Below are 21,975 nucleotides of genomic sequence, written 5' to 3' on the forward strand. Positions count from 1 at the left end.
TGTTTTACGAAGAACAATATTAGAAACATATGCCTAAATTATTACAACATATAAAATGTGTCACTGATGTATGACGGGTTGGAGGACTTCCACACAGTTAATCCATGCAAAACAATTCAGTGAAGAGTGAAATTAAAGTTGACATGAAACTTTTTATTTAGCTTGTCCATCTTAACCGTTAACTGGGGCCATTACCATTAAAAGTACTTGACATAATTTGCAGTGACAAATTGTGAAATCATACAGGGATAGAGCTAGTACTTCCTACTTTGTTGGGTCCCATATCTTATCCGGGTACTTAGCGCTCAACCTGTCCCTCCTTCCATCCACCTGTTGCGGAGCGCGGCCTCATGCGCCACACGATGGCGCGCTTTCAATTTGTGGCCAACGAGGCTGAATAGGCTGCAAGCCTGTCTGTGGGGGAACTTGAAGCCGTACAGGGGGAAATTATGTTGCTATGTACCGCTGTGGACGGACCGAGGTTTGGAAGCAGCCTACTCAACGATTTGTACATTCGCTCTCCGCGCGACCTCGTCCTGCACGGAGCAGGTAAGGTGTCCGATGATGTAAGGGTCAGAAACTGAATCGTGTTTTGGTTTTCTTGTTGCATGGCTTTTTGTTATTAGAGAAAAACACGCGATGCTGGGCGAAATGCATGCCATCGACGTTTCTTGTCTTTGGGAAAGTTGACTGGATGAGGTGAAACCGGTGGCCGAAGCGCTAATGTGTCTCCCTTCATTGTGCGTTAAAACCCCAAATGTAAATACAGAGGGGAGCGTGCAGGTGGATTGAACAGGGGTTTTCGTGTGCTGTCGTCAATAAGCACTGATTGCATGGGTTACCATGTTAATTATAACATGTTGACATATTGCCCTTACAAAAATAAAATTGGTAAACTATACAGGAAAGATTGAAAGTGCTGCGCAGACACATTAAAGTAAATATTTTCTGGAAAAATTCGCGTGTCCCAGACTTATTAAATTACACCCGCTTTGCTTCAATGTGGCCTCTCTTTTCCCCTGGCTCCCATGCTCTCAGTGTTTCGGTGTAAATACAGTGGAATGTGTTCTGAGAGCTTGAAAGGCGAGTTTAGTGGCATTACTCTCCTGCTCTGTCCAAGTCCAAATCTACTGTTGCTCCACCTCTGTGTGTGCATGTAGACGGGGGGAGACTCCTCAAGGTCACAGACTTATAAGACAGACAGATGTTGCTGTCCCAGCCAGGAAGGACATTGGCAGGATCATTCTGAACTTGAACTGATATTATCATTGAGCATTGTTTCTATGCACAATTGTGAAATTAAATTGTATTATTAAATAAGAAAATTTCATTCACTTGTCAACTTGTAATCCATTAAGTTTTCATTAATATTCTATTCTTGCCAAGATAATCATATTTGGAGAAGCTGCCAGTTCATCACAGGGCTGGACAAATAAGCAGACATGTGCTCTAACCCCTATTCATTCACTTGTTTCTCCCCACACTTCAGAGACTTTCACTGGATACTGTTGTATTATAGTGTCATTTAGATTATATGACTAGTCTTTCATTTGATTTATCATGTGATGTGGTTTTGTAAAAGGTGCATGTTATTTTGGATTGAGAAACGCACTGGTTTTCAATGAAAGGATGTTGAAATAGGGTTTAACTGAAGCTATCTCTTGGCATCTTTGCATTTCATTGTGCTTATGGCATTTAGGTGATTTTTCAGCTACCAAGAGTAGGAATTCGGAAACAACTTGATGTACCAGAATAGCTTCTCTTTCCTTCTTTCTTTTTTTAAATGTTATACACCTGCTGAAAGATGTGATTTTGTTAAATTAGCTCATTCAGGAAACAGGAAATCTAGATAATGCAGAGGCTGCAGGTTATGAAGAGATCTCTAAATTTAGAAACCTATTAATGATGTATTGAGGATGTGTATAAGTGGCTCAATAATAAGAATTAGGTCCTAATATTTTGTGCATTGAATGCATTCCTTCAGCCCTGTCTTCCTGGGTCAAACCAGTTCACTGATACCAGAACACGTTTCTGTTCAGCTCTCAGAGCAAGACTTTGGGGTTTGGGCTGTGGAAGGTAGCTGGGAAAAAAATGAATAATTTAATGTTTTAGAAAATGGGTATGAATGTTAGTTGGCTGGGTATGGCAGTAATGCATTATTCCAGACCACTTCTGGTCTCTGCTATGGAAATCCTCTCAGCGGTTACAAGTCCCAGAGCACAGCAGAGCCAAACTCGAGAGCAAAGAGAAACCCTCTTCCACACTTTAGGTTGGATTCACTGCTGTTTGACAGTTATGCCTACAGATATTCTCTCTCTCTCTCTCTTTCTCACACACACACACACACACACACATGTATTTTACATTTGACCACAAACAAAATTTAAAAAGAATTAAGTCAGTTCAGATCAGACAGCAAATGCCTTCTAATAAAAGTTTGTTATTCCTTTTTCTTGTCTGTGGCTCAAATGAGTTTTTACTGTAGAAATTTAGCAATAGCACCAGAGCAAAAGACAATGAATTAGCAAGTATTGTTATGAAGTGATTTTCAAGCAGAATAGCCGTTTGCCACTTTCCTGTTAAATCTGAAGATGTGCTGGTTTTCTTTGTCATATAGATAATAAATAGTAGGACAAAAGTATTAGTTTTAACATTTTCCTTCATTTTGTAAACAAATAAGTGAGAACCTTTAAAATTAAACAATTAATCCTTTCATTTGTAAAACAACAGGAAATAGCAAGAAGAAAATGTCCCTAAATATTTCTTAGTCCAACATGAAACTTTAAATAGCTAGTTTTGCTAGACTTATTGATTAATCAAGTAAATCATTCGGCACTGGACAAAAACATTAGAACTGTAAGTCTTAGCACAGAAAGCTTTAGATTACAGCCAAAGTGTGTACATTGTGAAGGATAAAATGCAGATATTAGTGCATGTGTGTCTAAACCATTTTAACTTCCCTCTTTGCTATTCATAACATTTCTGCTTTTTCTGCATTAGGCAGTGTGACAGCCCTAAGTGTCACATACGGTACGTTAAGTGTTCCTGCGGTCCGGTGATCGCTCTCAAGAGAGAAAGAGAGATTATTTGCTCCTATCTCAGTTGCTTTTTTTCCTCTGTCAGCCTCCACATTTCTTGTTCTGTCGTTCTTTATCATTCAATGGCTTTAGTGTGTTTTACTGAAGCTATTTTCAACAGCCCCTGTGAAACTGTATTCCCAGTTGTTGCTCCACAGTTGCATAACGTCAGGGGCATAAATAATGGAGTACTTTCCCTTTCTCCCTAACACACACAAAGTACAATACACTGCAATATATGTTCCCGTGCTAAACCAGGGAGGTGGGCTATCTTTCAAGTAGTCTTAACTGAGGTCTCTGCAATAGTGTGGACCTATTTCCAAAGAAGTCTTCAGGGAGTCTCATCTTTGTCACTTATTCATGAAATTCATGGCAACTGTTACATACCCAGTTGGCCCAGAAAATAAAAACTTAACCTGACTTTAATCACACCATTAATATAGAAGGTAGAATTCTGCTCAGGATATGACAGATATGTGGCATACGTTGTAATTACGCTCGTTTGTCAGTTATTGTGCCCCCGTGCTTATGGTTCTGAGTGAAATATCTCGGCATCTATTGCATTGACTGACATGAGACGTTCATGCTCAGCTCAGAATGAACTCGGGTTTATAACTTTTCATATAGTGCCATTATCAGTTCACACCTTTAATGTTATTCAGTACTTGGTTCTGTTACCAAATACCTGCCAAAGTAATGACATTCCCATCAGCCTCAGCTGTACTGTATGTTTTGTGCTACTTGGCAGAATGTTAAAGCATGCCAACACTGGTAAACAGATATGGTAAACATACTAGCATTGTCATGCTAATACTAGTCTTTAGCTTAAAGTACTCTGTGCGCACAGCCTCACAGAGCCACTAGCATGGCTGTTGAATTTTAGTCAAGTTATTTGTGTGTACTTTATATAGAGCTGGAAGTCTGTTTGTGGTCTTATTGCACGTAAACACTTTTATAATTAACCAACTAGGCTCTATTTCTCAGGTTGGGCATATTTATTTTTGAGTGGAAGTAGCTTTCCAACAGTCAGGCTCCCTCTGCTCCATTCCACCTTCCCTTTCCCCCTTTCTCAAATCCACATAATTATTATGTGCATAAATAAAGAGTGAAAGAAAGAAAACGGGCAGAAATAGACTGGGGAACTTTGGTTAAATTGTGGCAGAAAGAAAGAAAGGAAAGATCAGAGAAATAGAGCTTTTTTCTTCTGTATTTCCCTCCTCTCTCTGCCTTTCATTTCTAAAGTATTTGTGCAAATGTCTGTGTGTAAGTTGTTCAAGTCGAGCAGGTGCACATTACATAGAAGGACAGGGCTGACTGAGCAGAGAGGGAGAGAGGGAGGGGTGGTCTGTCTTATAGGTCGTACAAAAGAGCCAGTGTTTTCTCTCTCTCTCCCTCTCACAGTGCTGAGTGAAGACAGCATTGCACAGCCTGTCACCCCCTCATCCTGTGGCCCACTCACAGCTCTCCTGTAACATAGGTACCTGCTATAGAGCTTTACATTAATTGAGTTTCACTTGAGGAATTAATACTTTTAAAGTATTTGCAGAAGTGTGACAGACAACATACCAGCAAATAGAAAAGGAAGGCTGCATTCAAATATGCTGTCTGAGTTAGCTGTGATGCCTTTTGTATCACCATATTACAGGTGAAAGCATGCTTGTAGTCATTCCCTGTCGTGTGTGTGTGTGTGTGTGTGTGTGTGTGCACATTTGAAGGTTGCATTCCTGAGCTTGCTGAGCCATAGACAGGCCTCAGGCCTGTTTTTTTCCTCTGTTGTTACACACACACACACACACACACACACACACACACACACACACACACACACAGACACACACACACACGACAGATCGATGACCTTAGTCTTTGGCACTAAAAAAATAAAGCTTGGCATTGAAAACAAAACCATAATTGAAAAAAACAAAACTGTAACTGAAAAATCTAACACTGGAATTGAAGCATTTATATTGAAAATAATGGCATTAAAAAAAGTTTTTATTTTAAAAATGACAATCTTCTCATTTTGTCTTAGTGTCTTTTTCAATGCCAAAGTAGTTTTTTCAGTGACAGTCGTCTGATTATTATTAATTTTTTTTGTCAATGTCGGTGTTTTTCAATGCCAAAGGTTTCTCTTTCAGTCTCCCTTTACTGTCGAATCAGAAGCCAACTTCAATGTCGTATGGATCTCTTTCACTCTATTGGTACTTTTCTGTACTAGGCAGACCTAAAATTCATTACCCCTGTTCCACGCAGTATTATCATCATCAGCTTATATTAGCTATAGCCTACCTGTAGCTAACATTAGTACTGGCTGCAGCAGACCTCTGCCACACCAGCATAACATTAGTTAAAAGTGAGCTTTAAGGTAACTCAGTTCTGTGAGTAAAGACACCAGTAGATAGAAAAACAGATTGAGAGCTCCAGCTGAATTCAGCAAAGCTGCTGCAGTAACTATGTGGCTATGCTCAGCAGACAGAAGCCTTGATACGGACAGCAGCTCAGGGGAGAGGGCTGTCCTCTCCTCATGGATCTCAATCCAGAGTATGCAAATCTCACTTTCCTTAGCCCCGCCCCCAAAGCCCTGCCCTCCACGCCAAAACTGTGACAGAGAAATGAAACCGAAAAAAAACTTTGGCATTGGCTTTGTCCAGGGTGTACCGTGCCTCTTGCCCAGTGCTTAAGACTAGTCATTGGTCTGGTGCCATATACAGTCGTGCACTTAGGTGGGCTGTGACACAGTATGGATACAGTCACTAGTGACGAATGAGAGGGTGGTATGTGTGTGTATATTGTGTCTGCACAAGTGTGTGTGTGTGTGCATGTATGAGAGTGTTAGTGGAGCATTCAGGTGACTCGTCTGAAGGTTACACAGGGAATTCAGGGCACCGAAACATTATCCATCTGTGTCTCTCTGTCTGTCTTTCTCTGGATGTGGCTCTCTCAGTTTCTCTATCTCTATCTATTTGCTCTGTTGCTTTCTCTCTGGTCCTCTTCATCTACCTCCCCCTGTCTCTTCATGTCCGCCTTCATAATTAATGCTTTTTTGCCAAATACATACAGTATAGTAGAGCAGGGTTTCATGTAAAATGTTTTAATAGTAGTGCAGATGTGATACTTGAGTTTTGGTTTGAAAAATAGATGATTTTTCCCCCCTTACCTTTTTTCTTAGTCTTCTCAAATGCTAAATGTTGTTTAAACACATAGAGCCAAGTCTAGAACTGGGAAAGAAATGAATCATTATTTTAATAAGCTCTCAAGTGACAGAATATTTTGACCCTCTCATGCATGTAGCTGGGGAGGACAAAAATACACTTCTTCTCTGAATATGATATAGTCCAGTACAGCACCACCTTTAACTATGACCTCAATAATAAACATATAATTGAATGTATGCATTTATGACAATTTCATCAAAAACTGAAAGATTTTGAGCTTCACAAACACACATGTGGAAGTGTCGCACTGATTTGTATACAATGCTACTCTTCACAAACACACATGGACATGTCGCACTGATTTGTATACAATGCTACAGGTGTACCTAATAAAGTGGCTGAGTGTTTATACCTCCAGCCATGCACAAAATAGCTCTGATTGTTTCCCTATACAACAAGGATAATAGGTGTGTGTTGGACTCTGTCTGTGTAGGACAGATAAATCTTTTTGCTCTGTGTTTATGGTTGTTTTGAGACCTGGCTTGGTCCAGTAAGAATTCCTGATGCTGTATCCTGGCAGAGGGTGGGTTTCCATGGCCGTCACCAGCTTGGCAGTAGAGATAACGGTCTCCCAAGTGCTCGGCTTTGTGCTTTCCTTTGTTTTGGTTTGAGCTCGCTCCAATGTGGATTTTCAGAGAAATGGCACAAGGACGAGATGATGTGTGATTGTTGGGGGGAGCGGGTGCAGGAAGCAGACAGTGACACAGATACATATACTTAACTGCATCATCTGAAAGGAGGCAGAGTTCAGCTCTGAGCAAAGGCATCATGATCAGAGGCAGCAGGCAGGCTGGAGGCTGCTTTAAAGAGAAGGAGTATGTGTGTTTCCTGCTTGCAGAATACTTTTATAACATCGCAGGAAACAGTGATGTATGTGCATGTTTACGTTTGTACTGCACAAGAGAGGACAGATGTGTTAGGCCAGGAATATAGCACATTCTCTTTTTAGAAGCAAGCACACATGGACTGTACATGTTTGATTTTGTATGTGTGTAATCCTCCGCCCTTCCAGTGCCTCTGGTAATTTTAATGTTTTAATGTTTAACTGAGACCGACAGGAACAGCAGTAATGGCAGGTAAATGGTTAACATCTTACACTTGAAATCCCACAGCTCTATGTCCATTCAAACTATGTATTCTTATAGAACCCATTCATTTTTATTATTAAAAACTACTAGTAATAATGACTGAAAAGCATAGTTAAAATGTAACAGATGATGCATTTTAAAATATTCTCAGAGACTTTAACACTAGAAAAGACCGTTCATACCAATTTGACCCATAATTTAGAACATGGTGTGAATTCACCTGCAGTAATATTTGCTGAGGCTGCACAGTTTAAACAGACACCTGAGACCTGGAAATTTTAGTCACATATTCCCAGAATATGCGCAGGGAAGTATGTGTATTTTGTTTTGGTATGTATGATTTTGCAGAAGATATGTTACATTACAACAGAGTCAGTTAGTTTATATCTTCACTTATTAACTAACAGTTGCTGGAGCTGTAAGGAGATGGGAAATAAGAGAACACTGTAGGAGAGAAAAGGATTTAAAAAGAGAGAGGGATGAATGAGGGAGAGAGTGTTTAAGCAGTTATGATATGCTGAACATGATATGTTTAACTTACAGGTTGTTAACTATGTAGTAACATAGAGAACTTGCTAGGAAATGGCCAGGAAAAATGATGTAATGAGTAGTTGTTGTTTATGAATGGCCAGAAATGACTTGAAGTCATGTAATATTTGAAAACGATGTACAAATTTCATAGATATGAGTCACTGGATAGTATTTACAGTGAAAATATGTATTTATTTAATTCCAAGTAATTTTTGGTCATTTATAAACTACTACTCATTACGTAAATTTTTTTTGGCTATTTCCTAGCAATGTCTGTATATTGCTACATAGTTCACTGTCTGTAAATTAAAGGGTTACCAAATATTGACACCACTGTCATGTCTGTGTGTGTTAAATATGAGGCTACCACCAGCAGACAATTGGCTTAGCACTGCATGAAGTTAGGAAACAAGGGGAAACAGCCAACCTAGTACTGTTTGTAACTTGCTCAATCATCAATATCTCATAACTTAATCATCACAAAAAAAAACCGAAATGTAAAAATAGCTAGTCGTGGTTTTACAGGGAACTACAGTATGTTCCTGTCTGTTTCTTGGCATTGCTTGCCTGGCAATAATACATTTTCCAGAAGTCACCGTGACCCACTGTGGTGCTGGTAGGTTTTGTTAACTTTGGACAAAGCCAGGTTAACCTTTTGCCCCTGTTTCCACTTTGTATGCCAAGTTAAGATAACTGGTGATAGCTTCATATTTAATGCACAGATGTGAGAGTAGTGTCAGTCTTCTCATCTTGCCCAGAGGCACATTTATAGGGAAATGCATATTAGATTTGAGGTGGATGTGACAACCCAGATGATCCAGTCAGCATTCACAGGAGAGTTGTTTTACTTTTTTAGAAGTTCCAGATGACTCATTCACATCTGTTGTGGATGTGAAATTGAGAAATATGGTGTGTCTATCAAAATCTGTTCTTTTTGGTTGCTCATCAAAGCCACAAATAGCACTTTCTTTAAGGCCAGCTGACATTTGCAGCCTCAGTAATTTTCACTATTCACAGGTGCATTTAGAAGAAAAAAAATGCTTTAGTCATCCATCCATTATCTGTACTGTACTTATCCTGTGGGTGTGACCATTCCCAAGATGCATTGGGTGAAACATTGAGTAGACTCTGAACAGGCAACCAGCATATCAGATTGAAAAATTCACACTCCTGAGTAATCTAGAGTCGTCTAATCTGCATGTCTGAACATTCAAACTCTGCAAAGAGAATTCCTTTAATATTCCGTTAATCTGTTTATTTGTCCAAGTTTGTTTCTTGAGACTTTAAATCCTCCACAAAAACCCCTACAGCTTCCTGTTGGCTCAACATAGATTTTCTTAGTCTCAGCAGCTCAGTCTGTTTCTTCACAACATATTGTTTTGTATAGAAAATGAAGAATTATCCCAGTATTAATTTAATCTCCCTCTTCTTCGTCTTCTTCAGGACTCTGCTGTGGAAAAATTGCCTTCTCCAGAATATGCCTTATCTCCATGGTAACGGGCCTCAGGCAGACCCAGAGAAGCACTGGGCCAAACTGGTCCCACTCTCGTCCAGCCTACCTGATGCAATACTGCACAGAAGAAGCTTTTAATATAAATCCGCACAGCTAATGATTCTTGTAGTTATTCTGCCATTTACAGTACAGTGTTCTCACGGGGCCCCAAATGCCTAAAATAGTGCCTGGAAATTTCATTCCATTTTAAGTTGATGTTATTTAAGAAGGTATTACTTTCTACTATTTTGGGATCACAATGCAGAGGACTGTTTATTCTCTAAAACCAGGAGACAAACATTACTCAGAAATGTAGTTTCCCCCCATCATTATGTCAAGGATATATTTGTTCTCAGTTAAGGGATCTTAAACTGGGCTGCATCACTCCCACACTGCTCTGAAAGGAGTCAGACCAGGACCAGAACAGGACCAGAATGCACCAGCTGTTCAGCCAGGTGCTGGGACAGAGGGATCTGTCCAGAGCAGGGGATCTGTTCTCTCTGGAAGATGCAGAGATTGAAGAATGTCTTTCTCAGGCTCTGGACCAGATCAAGGCCATCTCTTGTTCACCGGTCAGCAGGCAGAACCAACGCACTCACATGATATTTATACAAAGGGCAGATGTCAGTTTGATTAATTATTTATGATCTTATCCATAATTCATCTTTTTGTCCTTAATTCCCATTACTGTCCACTGGCTGACAGGACTATTTGACCAATGACAACGACCAAGCAGTGGTAGAGATCTGCATAACGCGCATCACCACGGCCATAAGGGAGACAGGCTCCATCGAGCGACACAGTACAGCGCTGGTGGGGCTGTGGGAGTCGTGTCTGGAACATAACCTCACCCCACAAGGTGAAAACACAGAGGACACCCCACATGCCAAGATAGCCTCCGACATCACCAGCTGTATCCTGCAGGTACATACACAGCACAAACACAGACAGTACACATTGTTTTGTAGTACTTTTGTGTTTCTTGAAGCACAAACTATACATACAGAACGTACATTTTATATAGACTTGTTGACACCTCATTGACCCCACCCCACTGCTGGGATTAATGAGGATTTTCAAAATTGGAAAAAAGCCTCACTGTCTTAAGTTTAATTTATTTAAGCATCCCATGATGCAATTTTTTTTTATGTGATATCATACATAAAACACTGAATAATGTGATACTTCAGTAAATTAGTTTGAAAAATATCTTGCTCACCAACCATTAAAGCTACTTTGCCTATTTTCTTTTCAGACACTAGAGAGTCATGTGAGATTCACAACAAACCCGCACCATAGCTGCTCCTAACCAATTTACTGTATACAGTACCTATGTAAAAATAGCCACAGGTACATCCTGGTACACATTTTGCAGAGCAAGGCTACAGGCAGTCATGCTGAAATCTGACTGAAGGGGGTGAATATGGTTAAAACAGTAGCTCAATAATCAGGCACACACAACTACAAGTGATACAAACATGTATTGGTACAATATCAAACTTTTTCCAACAAGAAAAACATATCTGACAACAGTTGTGACCTAGAGGGAGATGGCTCTCCAGATGGAGACAATGAGACATATCGTTAGTGACATTGCACTGAAGAAGTGGCAGAAATATTCCTATATCTTATACCAATATTACAATAAAATACTCCATTACAAGTATAAAAAGTAGTAGTATAAGACCTAAAACATAATTTTTTTCTACTTTTCTTTCCCATAAAGCATTTTGCGTCCTCAGATTTTTCTTGTGGTTCCTTGGAAGGGCCCTGACCCCCAGGAGGGGAACCTCTTTTCTAAACAAACACTTTATGTGAGTATTAGCAATGCACTATAGGCAATGCTGCAGACAACAAGCAAATTGTATTCTGCAATGTTTATTGTGACCCAGAGGCCACCATTCTGACTAAGACGTAACCTGAGGACCACTGTTGGCGTGGGATATAGACCTGACCGGCACTATTTTACTCCTAATAGCCACCTTGCATTTTCAAAATTTTATATATTTGCATGACTTTATTTACAAACCATGTAATACATGGAAATGTGTTTTAAAAAGTAACAATACATTATTGAAGGCAGAGCAGGGACCACCTGCATTGCCTTTGTGGACCACCAGTGTGGACCACTGGTTTAAAACCCTGCTCTAAACCATTGATCATAAACATTAGGTTGAAAGGCACTCTGGATATTGTAAAGTACAAGCTGAGAAAGAACAGTGAGGCTGAAAGTGGGTTTACAAGTAAGTATACATCTCATCACCGGAGTGGATTTTTGCCTTTGCTATACTTTAAATATAAATCTGTCCTTCATTCTCCATCAGACCTCCACAGCTAAAAGGGGCCTCCCATCTCCACCTTCTCTCTCTCACTCATTCTTTCCTGTGGGAAAGGGGATGTCTTAATATCACAGTAATGAGACTGATTCTTGAGTGTGCACACATACTCACGAAGGTAGAGGTGAGACTGAAAGCTCTGACAGCGCCTCCTGGCTCTGATGTCCTAACTCCAACAGTTATCATGGGAACACTTCTCTCTCTTGTTTCTGTGCTGTGCCTTCTCACTATCCTATTTTCTCAGATGTATTTTGTTTGCTCTTTGTCTTCCTATCATTTTGAATCCTTAGATGCACAAATGCTTGTCTTACCCTTCTGCTGAAACTCCCATAGAGAGGAGGAGAGAAGTAAGCAACTGACTACTGGAAGAAGGCTTTTCATTAGCAATGTTTGTCTGCAATGCACATACTCAGACATACATGCACACAGATGTCTGGCTTATGATGAGATCTTTAAAGTTAAAGTTTCTTTCAGATAAGATCAACATACAGGAGTTCTCTCAGATAAATCAGTTTGTACATTCATAAATGAGAAACCAGTGAGAGGGGCTCTGGGTAAAATGTACTAACTAGTGGATACTACTGACTAACACCTCCCACCCACATCCAGCAGCAGTCAGCATTGATCATTCTTGTGTATGTACCCCAGTCCCCGAGCAACAGAATAAAGATGTGGTACCCAGTTATATAACAATGCAAAGCAATGATACCAATGACTCATAGCTGCAGTAATAACACAGCAGGTGTCCCAGGTACCAACACCTAAATTGTAATTGAAAGCTTTCTAAAAAATATCTGCAAACACACATATGTAGAATAAAATGATCACCCGTCAAGTGAATCTAAGGTAATTTAGATTAATTGACAGTTTGATGTAATAATAACTTTCTTGTGGATGCATTGTGTGTAATGACATCATGTGACAGAATAATGGTCTGAGAGAGTGTGTGTGTATAATTTTAAACTCAAATGTCTTCAAACATTAGTCTCCCTTTTCTCCATCTTTTTTGTCTCTCTCTCTTTCTCCCTGTCTTTCTCTCTCTCTCTTTCTCTCTCTCTCTCTCACACACACACACACACAGTACAGGCCTAAGCAGACTTGATATCAGTCTGTCCAGTTGAGGGTGCTAGTGCATTTTGAGTCTCTTTCCTCCTTCTTTATTCAGATTTGCTCATGTGTCTGCATCCTCAAATACAACACGCTCTCCTGCCCGTCTTTCTATTCTTGCATCACATGGTACTGTAAATGCAAACAATTTAAGGCTTAAAGCATGTTTTGGTCGTTCTGGCGCTCACTGTACTGCTTGATGAACATGCAGCTTGTCTGAAATTACTACAGATCTATGTGAGTCTCTCTGTTAGTGAGAATGTTTTTAATGTGTTAAGTGTTAACATCATGCTTACCCCTTAATACCTACAGTACAGTGGTTCTTGTTCTTGGCTGCTGTAGGTATTAAGAAATAAAGGCTTGTAACAGAGGCCCTGTAAAGTCAAGCTATACATGCAAACCCAGGATTGGATCTCCATCAAATAGATCTCTGCTTCTGTCAGTACCATGCATGCATGTTTAGCCCCTTCACCACAAATCACTTTACAAATTAAATATTTAAAATTTAGTATAATGTAGCATACTTTTAGAATAAATGTAAATTTCCCCACATTTCCTTTCCCTGATTGTTTGGCGATTGCTGTCTCCTTGACCTCCTCTCTTCTTTCTCTCTGCAGAACTACAGCTGTCCTTCAGTCATGGTGCTGGCTGTCCCGCTAGCAGTGCGGTTCCTTCAGAGAGGGAACAGGGAACTGAGCAGGAACATGTCCAGCTATCTCTCCCTGGCTGCTATAGCTAAGGCGGATCTGTTGGCTGAACACACGGAGGCCATAACACTCAGTGTGCTGGGAGGTGGGACACATGGACATACAAACACTCACACACAGAGACATTCCTGCAACAAATAAGTGAAAAATATCTGAGTATTTATGTACATATGCATACTCTTCATACATACTGTTTCATACATGCACACAAACACAGAACTGCATGAACAGAACTGAAACCTTTTCCTGCCATACCACACTAGATGTTGCTGTTTAAAAAGGGAAAGGGACCAGTAGCGTGATATTTTTGCAAACTTTCAAACTACCTGTTGTCTGAGTCTTTGGGGACCATAGGCTGGCCCCCGCAAGGAAATCACTGACTCTTAGGGTGGCAAGAATGGTTCAGTGTTAGGGTCAGGGTTAGGTGTTAGGCAAGTAGCGGTTATGGTTAAGGTTAGGATAAGTCTACAGGAGATGAATGTAAGTTAATGTAAAGTCCTTGCAAGGAATGAAAACAGAGCATCTGTGATTGCGCGGACGTGTCTTTTTACAGAAAGATTTATTTGGTTGCAACATTACGCTGATTTTCTAACAAGACAACTACATGATTATTGGGTTTGATGTGTGGTTTTGGATGGTCTTACTGTTAGCAGACCTACCAACAATAAGATTAACTGTTTTACTGGAGTGGAAATTTAATGTAATGTAATGTAATTGTTGGTTGTAGTAGAAAACCACAGTCTTAACTTATCATGAGCCATAATAAATACTTATAGCTCACTGAGGATGGTAATAATGGTAAATAGCAGCTGTTACAAATCATCTTTCCCCTGATGATTCTTTCATACAGGATAAAAATTCATACATCAGATGCAGTTATTGTGAGGAGAAGAAAACTGTTTCTCTTTCGTCTAGTGCATTTTATCTTGTTTTTGTTCGATATTGCTGCATAAACATTTTTTTTCAACTTAGGGTTATTTGTTCTACTTTTTGATCTGAACATATAAAACAAGTTGATTGTTTACACTGATTTGCCAGACTGTTCACCAAATGATACCAATCTATCTAGAGTTTGTGAGGAAGTGCATACATGATCTAAAAGCAGAACTACTGGGATGCAACACTGTTTAGAAAATCCTCCAGGAGTGCAAGAAGAAATTGTCCCCAGACACTCATCTAAATCAGTTTTTCTTCAACTTCCCTTCTTAACAGAGATCAGGGAGGGGAGCCTAGCTGACCCCTCATGTTGGTGGTTTGGTTGTTTGTTTTTTGGAGACTGTCACTCTAAGGTGCACTGTGAAGTTTCCACAAGAAGATAGTTCACTGTTTTTACACGTGAAGATTTCCAAAGAAATGCCAAGATAGCAGTGAGTAACAAACCTAACTCCATGCTTTAAATTCATATTTCGGAGTTGCATAATGCACTGCCTTTTGTGTTTGCTGTCATTTTTTTCTGAGTTTTTTTTTCCCCATTTGAGTAATAGTAAAACAAAGCAAAGCCATCTTTATCAATCATTATTTATATGGTACCTTTTATAAACATATTACAAAGCGCTTCACAGAGACAAAATCAATAATATTAAAAAACAGTCAATTATAATATAATATAAATGAACTGGGGGGGGCATGAATATAATCTTGGAGCTACCACTGCCCTATCACCTCAAGAGTTTAGCCATTGACCTCCACTGTTGTTAAAAAATAATTTAAAAACACATCAGTGAAACACACCGCTTCACTGGTTGATGTTTCCTTATTACAAAACACCAGACCTTAATATTTTTTCAAATGTTCCCCCAAAGGCTCCAAACAACCATAACATTTTACGGCATCTGAAGTGAACAAGAGTCGGGGGGCCCATGCATGAAATCTCTGGATTTTAACAAATATTTTAATGTTTCATTTTAACATTCAATCCCTTTAGTCCACACGCATGTATGAAATTCCTGATTGTCAGCCACTCAGAGGAGATGAAGTCATAATGTTTGTTTCAAAACCTTAACTCTGAATCTTCTTTCCAGTAATTTTATGGCCCTCCCCATAATATCACACTACCACTGGCTGTGATCCAAGTTGGGGTACTATTACAGCTGGAATACAACACACACATATACAGTGCATACCAGGAGTTCAGAGAGGATAAAAGTGAACAATGCCTGAGGATTTTTATTATAGCCGGTCCAGATTTATGTCCCCTTGGGCAGTTTTTAGTGCAGCAGAGGCAGTTTCAAAATTTTACCCCCTACTGACTCTCACTGCTGAGGCTCATCTACTCTGTTCTAAACTTTTCAACCTCACGTTGCCTTTTTTAACAGACTTCACTGCTCCCCTCTGAAACCTTAACATAAACACAAGACACATTTGTAGTTCATAGACACAGGAACAGATGACCAGTCTTTTTCCCAGCAGGCCTTTGTTTAGGCAGTGGGCTTATGTAACAGGGTTTGGGTGATGTTGGGGATGTATTTCTGCATCCTATACATTTCATGCACTTCATGCATCTGTCAGTTCAGTGTATAGTGAGTATTTTGAGGATGTGTATTTGTGTTTACCATTTACAGGAAGCCAGCAACAAGATACAATGCCAAGGTTTTATAGCCTGCTTCAGGACGCTGTCATTATCAAATGTATCTCTCTCACACTCACTCACACACACACACACACACACACACACACACTCACAACATGTGACACTGCTTTGGCCCCATAGGGACTTGGAGCCAAGAGTTCCTTCCTTCTCTAAGTAAAACCTGATCTTAAGGTAACACTGAAGTTTGGAATGTGTCCTCTGTTGAAGTCATATGTTTTTACTGGCTCCCCTGCTGCAAAACATATGTAGTTACCACACACTGCTTTGTAAGGTTAGGAGAAGGCAGGGCAGGAGGGAACAAGTGTGAAAGGTGATGTTTCCATTTCAGAATCTGCTTTATTGGCCAGGTGTGTCGGACACACGAGGAGTTTGACTCTGGTACATCGGCTCTCAATGTGTATGTACATATCCCCATGCAAGGGGCAAGTAAACAGTAAACCAGCATAAGGCTGTGTAATATAACAAAATAAGCAGTATTAACAAGCAACAAACAGTGCAAACAATGCAAAATAAGCAGTATAAACAGGCAGTAAACAATGCAGTTCATTGTGAAATGGGATAAGTAGTAATAAAAACAGAGAACTTAAAAATAGAGACCTGTACGGATCTGTATAATCTGTACAATGTATATTTACAGGTATTGCACTGAGGGTTATTGTCCAGTCATTCTGTCATTAGGGGTCATTAGCTGAAACCTGAGCTTTCAGTTTTTCAGAGTAGCTCCTCTTTGCTGCTCTGATCTCCCTTGTCAGTGTGTTCCTAGCCTGGTTGTACAGAGTCCTGTCCCCACATCTGTAGGCCTCCTCATTGAAGCTGCTTGAGTCTTACTGTAAAGCAGGGCTTGTTGTTGTTGTTGTTGTTGTATGTGCAGAAGGACTTTTTGGGCACACACACACACACATCCTCACAAAAACTGATATAAGATTTACGAACAGATCACAGTTACAGAAACAGGTAGACTATACAAAGATTGTATTTTCAGGAAAAACCTGTTTTAGTTCCCTAATAGGCCTAAACATCTGCATTTGGTGCAATTAAATTTTATTTGTATAGCGCCTCATCACAACAAAAATCATCTCAAGGCACTTTATATAAGTGGTAACTCAATTCAAAGGCTATAACCATCGAAGTCTGCATTTGAAGACTTATTGTGTCACCGCGTTGGAACAAGGTTCAAATGGTGGATCATTCATGACTCATCCTAACCCAGGATCTTTTGCGCCCTGGGCAGAGAGCAGCTCTCAAGGTTGCTAAGTGACAGGAGCAGCACTTCTTAATGCAACAGCTTAATACAACAGCTACGGAGGCTGTGTCCTTTGAAGGATGCTTCCCTTGAATTTGAGACACAGCAATACTAGGGTCTGGAGAAAGATGGAGAAAAACCCAACAAATCCCCTTGTGCAAGCACTTGGCAAGAATGGAGAAAAAGAAGCCAGGCTCTTTGTGGATGACCATCTGCTTCGACCGTTTGGAGTGAGTGGATAGAGGTGCGAGAGAAAAAAGCATCAAGATACAATGACATAGAGCTTCAGAGCCAGGGCTACCTGCAGAAATGTACACTGGGAGAGAGGGAGAGAACACATTATGGGAGAAAAGAAACAGCAAGTTAAAAAAAGAGTAGCTCAGATCATCATGGGGGACCCTCAGCAGTCTGAGCCTATAGCAGCATCAAAAAAGGAACGTCTTAAGTCTAATCTTAAAGGTAGAGAGGGTGTCTGCCTCCCGAACTGAGAGCTGGTTCCACAGGAGAGGAGCTTGATAGCTAAAGGTTCTTCCTCCCATTCTACTTCTGTTGACTCTAGAAACCACAAGTAGACCTGCACTCAGAGAGTAAAGTGCTCTGTTAGGATGATAAGGAACTATGAGGTCTTTAAGATACGATGGAGCCTTGTCATTAAGGGCTTTGTATGTTAGGAGAAGGGTTTTAAAATCTGTTCTAGATTTTACAGGGAGCCAGTGGAGAGAAGCTAATATGGGAGAGATATGATCTTTCTTGCTAGTTATTGTAAATACTATTTGCTGCAGCAGTTTTGAATTAACTGGAGGCTTTTTAAGGACTTACTGGGGCATCATGATAGTAAACTGTTACAGTAGCCTAGTCTGTAAGTAATAAATGCATGAACCAGTTTTTCAGCATCACTTTGAGACAGGATGCAATATTGCACAGATGAAAGTTCTAGTGTAATTTTAAAGGTCATATCCTGGTCATGACTCATTCTGTACACCAGTATATTTAGCACTTTGAATGTGAACAATTCAGCTATATAAGAAAACAGGCACCTTTATATCGAAATTGATCAATGATATTGCATCTCCCGGTGCTTACGGTGACTGGCTTTTTACTATAAACAATTTACATTCTGATATGGTTGAATGTCATGCAGTAGAAACCAGTTATTTTCTAGTATGACCCCTGTGTCTTAGAGCAAGGACCCTAAATTGACCAGAGTCTTGAAAGGCAGCTCAAAAACCTTTGGTGTGAGTGTGCATTGGCGAATTTGAGGCAATATGAAGCATTTTGTTCTGTATTCAGGTCAATAGGTGCTATAAAATTGCAGGCCATTTACCACTGAATGTATCTAAGTGGTTTTAATAGTCAAACCTTTATTTTGAAATGACAAAAGACTGATTATCCAGCAAGGGAATATACAATAACTTGACATTTTTATTCTTTCTCCCCATTCATCCAATCGTGTTATGCAAGATATATTTATGTACAAAAATACATTCAGTTTCACCTTTTCAACAAGAAAACAACAATTTAAATTATAATACAAGGCAACTTAGTTAATAAAAGATCAGAATGTGTAAACATTGTCCTCAGTTTCTTAAACACATGACAAATATAACAGTTGTACTCATTACTTTATGCATTATCCAAATAGAATACACACCCTAAAATTAAATGAGAAAAACAAACAAAAAAAAAAACCTAACAAAACAGAACTGGAATTACATAACACATACGAATGTAGCTGTTTGGAAATGTAAGGTATTAAAATGCTTTAAAAGCTCAGTGATGGGTATTTCTAGAATTGTTAGTTGGCTGTGCTTGAAATGAAACAAAGTACAGCAGTTTTATTTGCACAGATATTTCTTGCCTCATGTTGTACTGCACATTATGTCACAGTACATCTTTAACACATTGGAATGGTATCTGTGCTTACAACTATAATGGGGATAGATGACATGTCATGTCTAATACTGTAAGTGTACGTACAAGAACGCAAAGGTAGGAAAGCACAAACTGTATAGTCCCCAGGAAAATGAAAAGTGAAAACAGGGTTTTCTTTGATTATAAATTAACTGTGTGTGTGCTGTTTCTGCACAAATCTAGATGATGACTGTTTACTGGCTCACAACCTGTTCAACTTTATCAATAGACTTTTTATCTTCTTTTTTTTTTTTTTTTTTTTTTTTTTTTAATTAAGGCTAATTAAGGCTACAGTGTCATTTTTTGACAATACTTTTGTTGTAGAAATCTGCTCCAAAACTTGTCTTAATATGCTGTCGAGGCCTCCTGTGACCCAGACTCAGTGAACAGCACTGGCAGCAGTGCTGAGATATTAGCTTCTAAAAGGTTTTGAGCAGAACTGGCCTCTTCAACCAGTCAGAGATTTTCAGTTATTTCTGTTTGATCAGTAAGTTTAGTTGCATTTTCAGTTCTTGTAATTTCATAATGACATACCTGAAGACCAAGGCAGAGCATGGTGGAGCATAATAGTGGAGCAGGGAGAGTGAGTGCTGGGTGGAGCATAATGATTGATTTGAAGTTTCATGCTAGCGCTATCTTAAGTTACATACTGCAGCTTTAAATCTTTGGTAAATGCTGCTTGCAGCATGTTTCCTACTACAGTGCAAGTTTCCTAAGCTGTGTGTGTGTGTGTGTGTGTGTGTGTGTGTGTGTGTGTGTGCGCGCGCGCGCGCGCGCACTACAATGAGTGTAGCATGTGTGTGTGATGGCTTCAGTTCAGAAGGTTATGTTACAAAAATAAAGTTTTCAGTCTCTCACAGCATCAGCGTTTCTTTTTTTCTTTCCCCATTTGAATATGTCCAGCACAGTTCATTGCAGCATAAGGGTTCATTATAAAAGCAATGGACATGATGAATAAAACTATTCTTACAAATAGTACTTACAACTAATTCAGATGTTTAAGGGACATTACAGGGACAAAGATGATAACGATGGTGATGATGATGATCATGATAAAAACAGTTAAGTTGCTTTCTTCCCTTTTTACATTAAAGCTTATTACGATGTTGCTGATTATTTTGGTGATGTTGACTATGATGATGAAAATCACAGAGAGCAGAAGTCTGTTAGTTGATGAACTCAGCGCCTCCATGTGGCACCATTTCCGTCACACCCCACGCAACTATGTTCCCCCTCTGCTCGCAGCCCTGGCCCTCCCTCAAAGCCAAAGCAGAAATTTCTTCCTCTGACAGGACGCTGTCCCACATGTTCACCCCCGTCATCTTCCCAGCGAATGCCAGCTTGGAATCGAACCCTTCCTCAAACCCCGCCATGCCGCTCCCGCTGCCTCGAGACAGAGGGCAGCAACCGTTTCTTTCTTGCCCCAGCTGGAGTGTGCCTCCGTCAGGCAAGACATGCTCCTCAGCCACTCCGGGTGTTGTGGCCACTTTTTTCCCACCTACCCACAGCGATGCCAGACCCTGCTCGGAGAACCAAGCTCCACATAAGTGCATCCACTCTCTTGGGATCACTATGCTCCTTGCCTCCACCAGATGAGCCTCTCCTCCAACGGTGAAGAGCACAGAGTTTTGTCCGATTAGCAGCTGGATCTCATATGGGTTGCGGCGGTTGCCGTAGGAGAACAGCACGGTTTTGTTGGCGACAGCGGTGGGCTTCACCCACATGCAGACAGTGAAGGAGGAGATGGAGAGAGGCATGTCTGGTATGACAGAGGTGTAGATTCGACGGGAGCGCATGGGAAAGAGGAGGGCCATCTCGCAACCTATGCAATCAGAAGATGTGATAAATGTTCACTGTCACCGAATAAAAAATTTTACACATGCAAATTCACATGGGCTTTTTAAATTGATGTTGGCAATGACAAGTTTCTTACTAAGATACAAAATGTGATCAAATGATGTTCTGCTTTAAAGTGCTGTTCTTAGATCTACTCAGGATTTTATTCAGGGGTAGGAAAATTTTACCATATCAATAAATTGCACAAAGCACAATGAAAGCTTTTTTGAATAGAAGCATATGAAAGTCTGATTGAATGAACTACATTCAAAGATTGGTTCACGGTGAGGTGGTGAGGTCTTGAATCATGGTGGGTTTTCTTTTTCTTGTCCCACCAACACCCCTCCCTCTCTGGGTCATTGGTTCTTTCTGCTTCATTTCATTCTTCCTCCTGTTCTTCTCTATTTTTGTTCACTCAAACACACTCACGCTTACACTCCCATTCAGATTCACTCTGCATTGTGAAACCTAATTTTGACAAATTTTTCAGTACATAAAACTTGTACAGTTTGTGTGCTGTGTCCTTTTGAATGAGACCTTTCCAGCCTGGATTTCCTGCATTAGCATTAGCAGACACACTCCAAATCTACTAAAACTGGAGATCCTAAATATTGATATTTCGTTTGTCTCAAGTTTCTGCCACTCAAAATAATGGTGAAAAGGACCTTTTGACCATGCTCTGTGTGTGTGTGTACTCATGATGGTTTCCATCTGGTTCTACTTTCCCTTGCTGCTTTGGTGCGGTTCTTGCTAATGATTACACCTCCTCTTCTCCATATGTAGGCCAGACTTCCATTTCTGAGTCCCGTGTGTGTGTGTGCATCATGTTTAGGTTATTTTCT

General features: G+C 40.0%; 2 protein-coding genes across 8 annotated transcripts in view; one reads left to right on the top strand and one right to left on the bottom strand.

The window, feature by feature from the left end:
* The window catches only part of veph1 (ventricular zone expressed PH domain-containing 1), a 72,291-nt gene that overhangs the window by 2,930 nt on the left and 47,386 nt on the right, over positions 1 to 21,975 (top strand). For 2 of the 7 annotated variants that reach the window (XM_020600271.1, XM_020600270.1), the window contains exons 2-4: positions 9,355 to 10,026; positions 10,109 to 10,327; positions 13,464 to 13,638. In XM_020600271.1, coding sequence (XP_020455927.1) covers positions 9,838 to 10,026; positions 10,109 to 10,327; positions 13,464 to 13,638 — 583 coding nt within the window. In that variant the 5' untranslated portion in view covers positions 9,355 to 9,837. Of the gene's footprint in view, positions 1 to 249; positions 550 to 4,302; positions 4,555 to 9,354; positions 10,027 to 10,108; positions 10,328 to 13,463; positions 13,639 to 21,975 lie in introns of those variants that run through there. The other 5 variants (XM_020600272.1, XM_020600274.1, XM_020600275.1 and 2 more) reach the window with 5 other exon arrangements.
* ptx3a (pentraxin 3, long a) overlaps positions 20,082 to 21,975 on the bottom strand; it is a 6,029-nt gene continuing 4,135 nt past the window's right edge. Inside the window, exon 4 of the mRNA XM_020600278.1 lies at positions 20,082 to 21,119. Coding sequence (XP_020455934.1) covers positions 20,464 to 21,119 — 656 coding nt within the window. The 3' untranslated portion in view covers positions 20,082 to 20,463. The remainder of the gene's footprint in view (positions 21,120 to 21,975) is intronic.

This window comes from Monopterus albus, unplaced genomic scaffold (assembly GCF_001952655.1).
Source record: "Monopterus albus unplaced genomic scaffold, M_albus_1.0 scaffold46.1, whole genome shotgun sequence".
NCBI classification, from domain to species: Eukaryota; Metazoa; Chordata; class Actinopteri; order Synbranchiformes; family Synbranchidae; genus Monopterus; species Monopterus albus.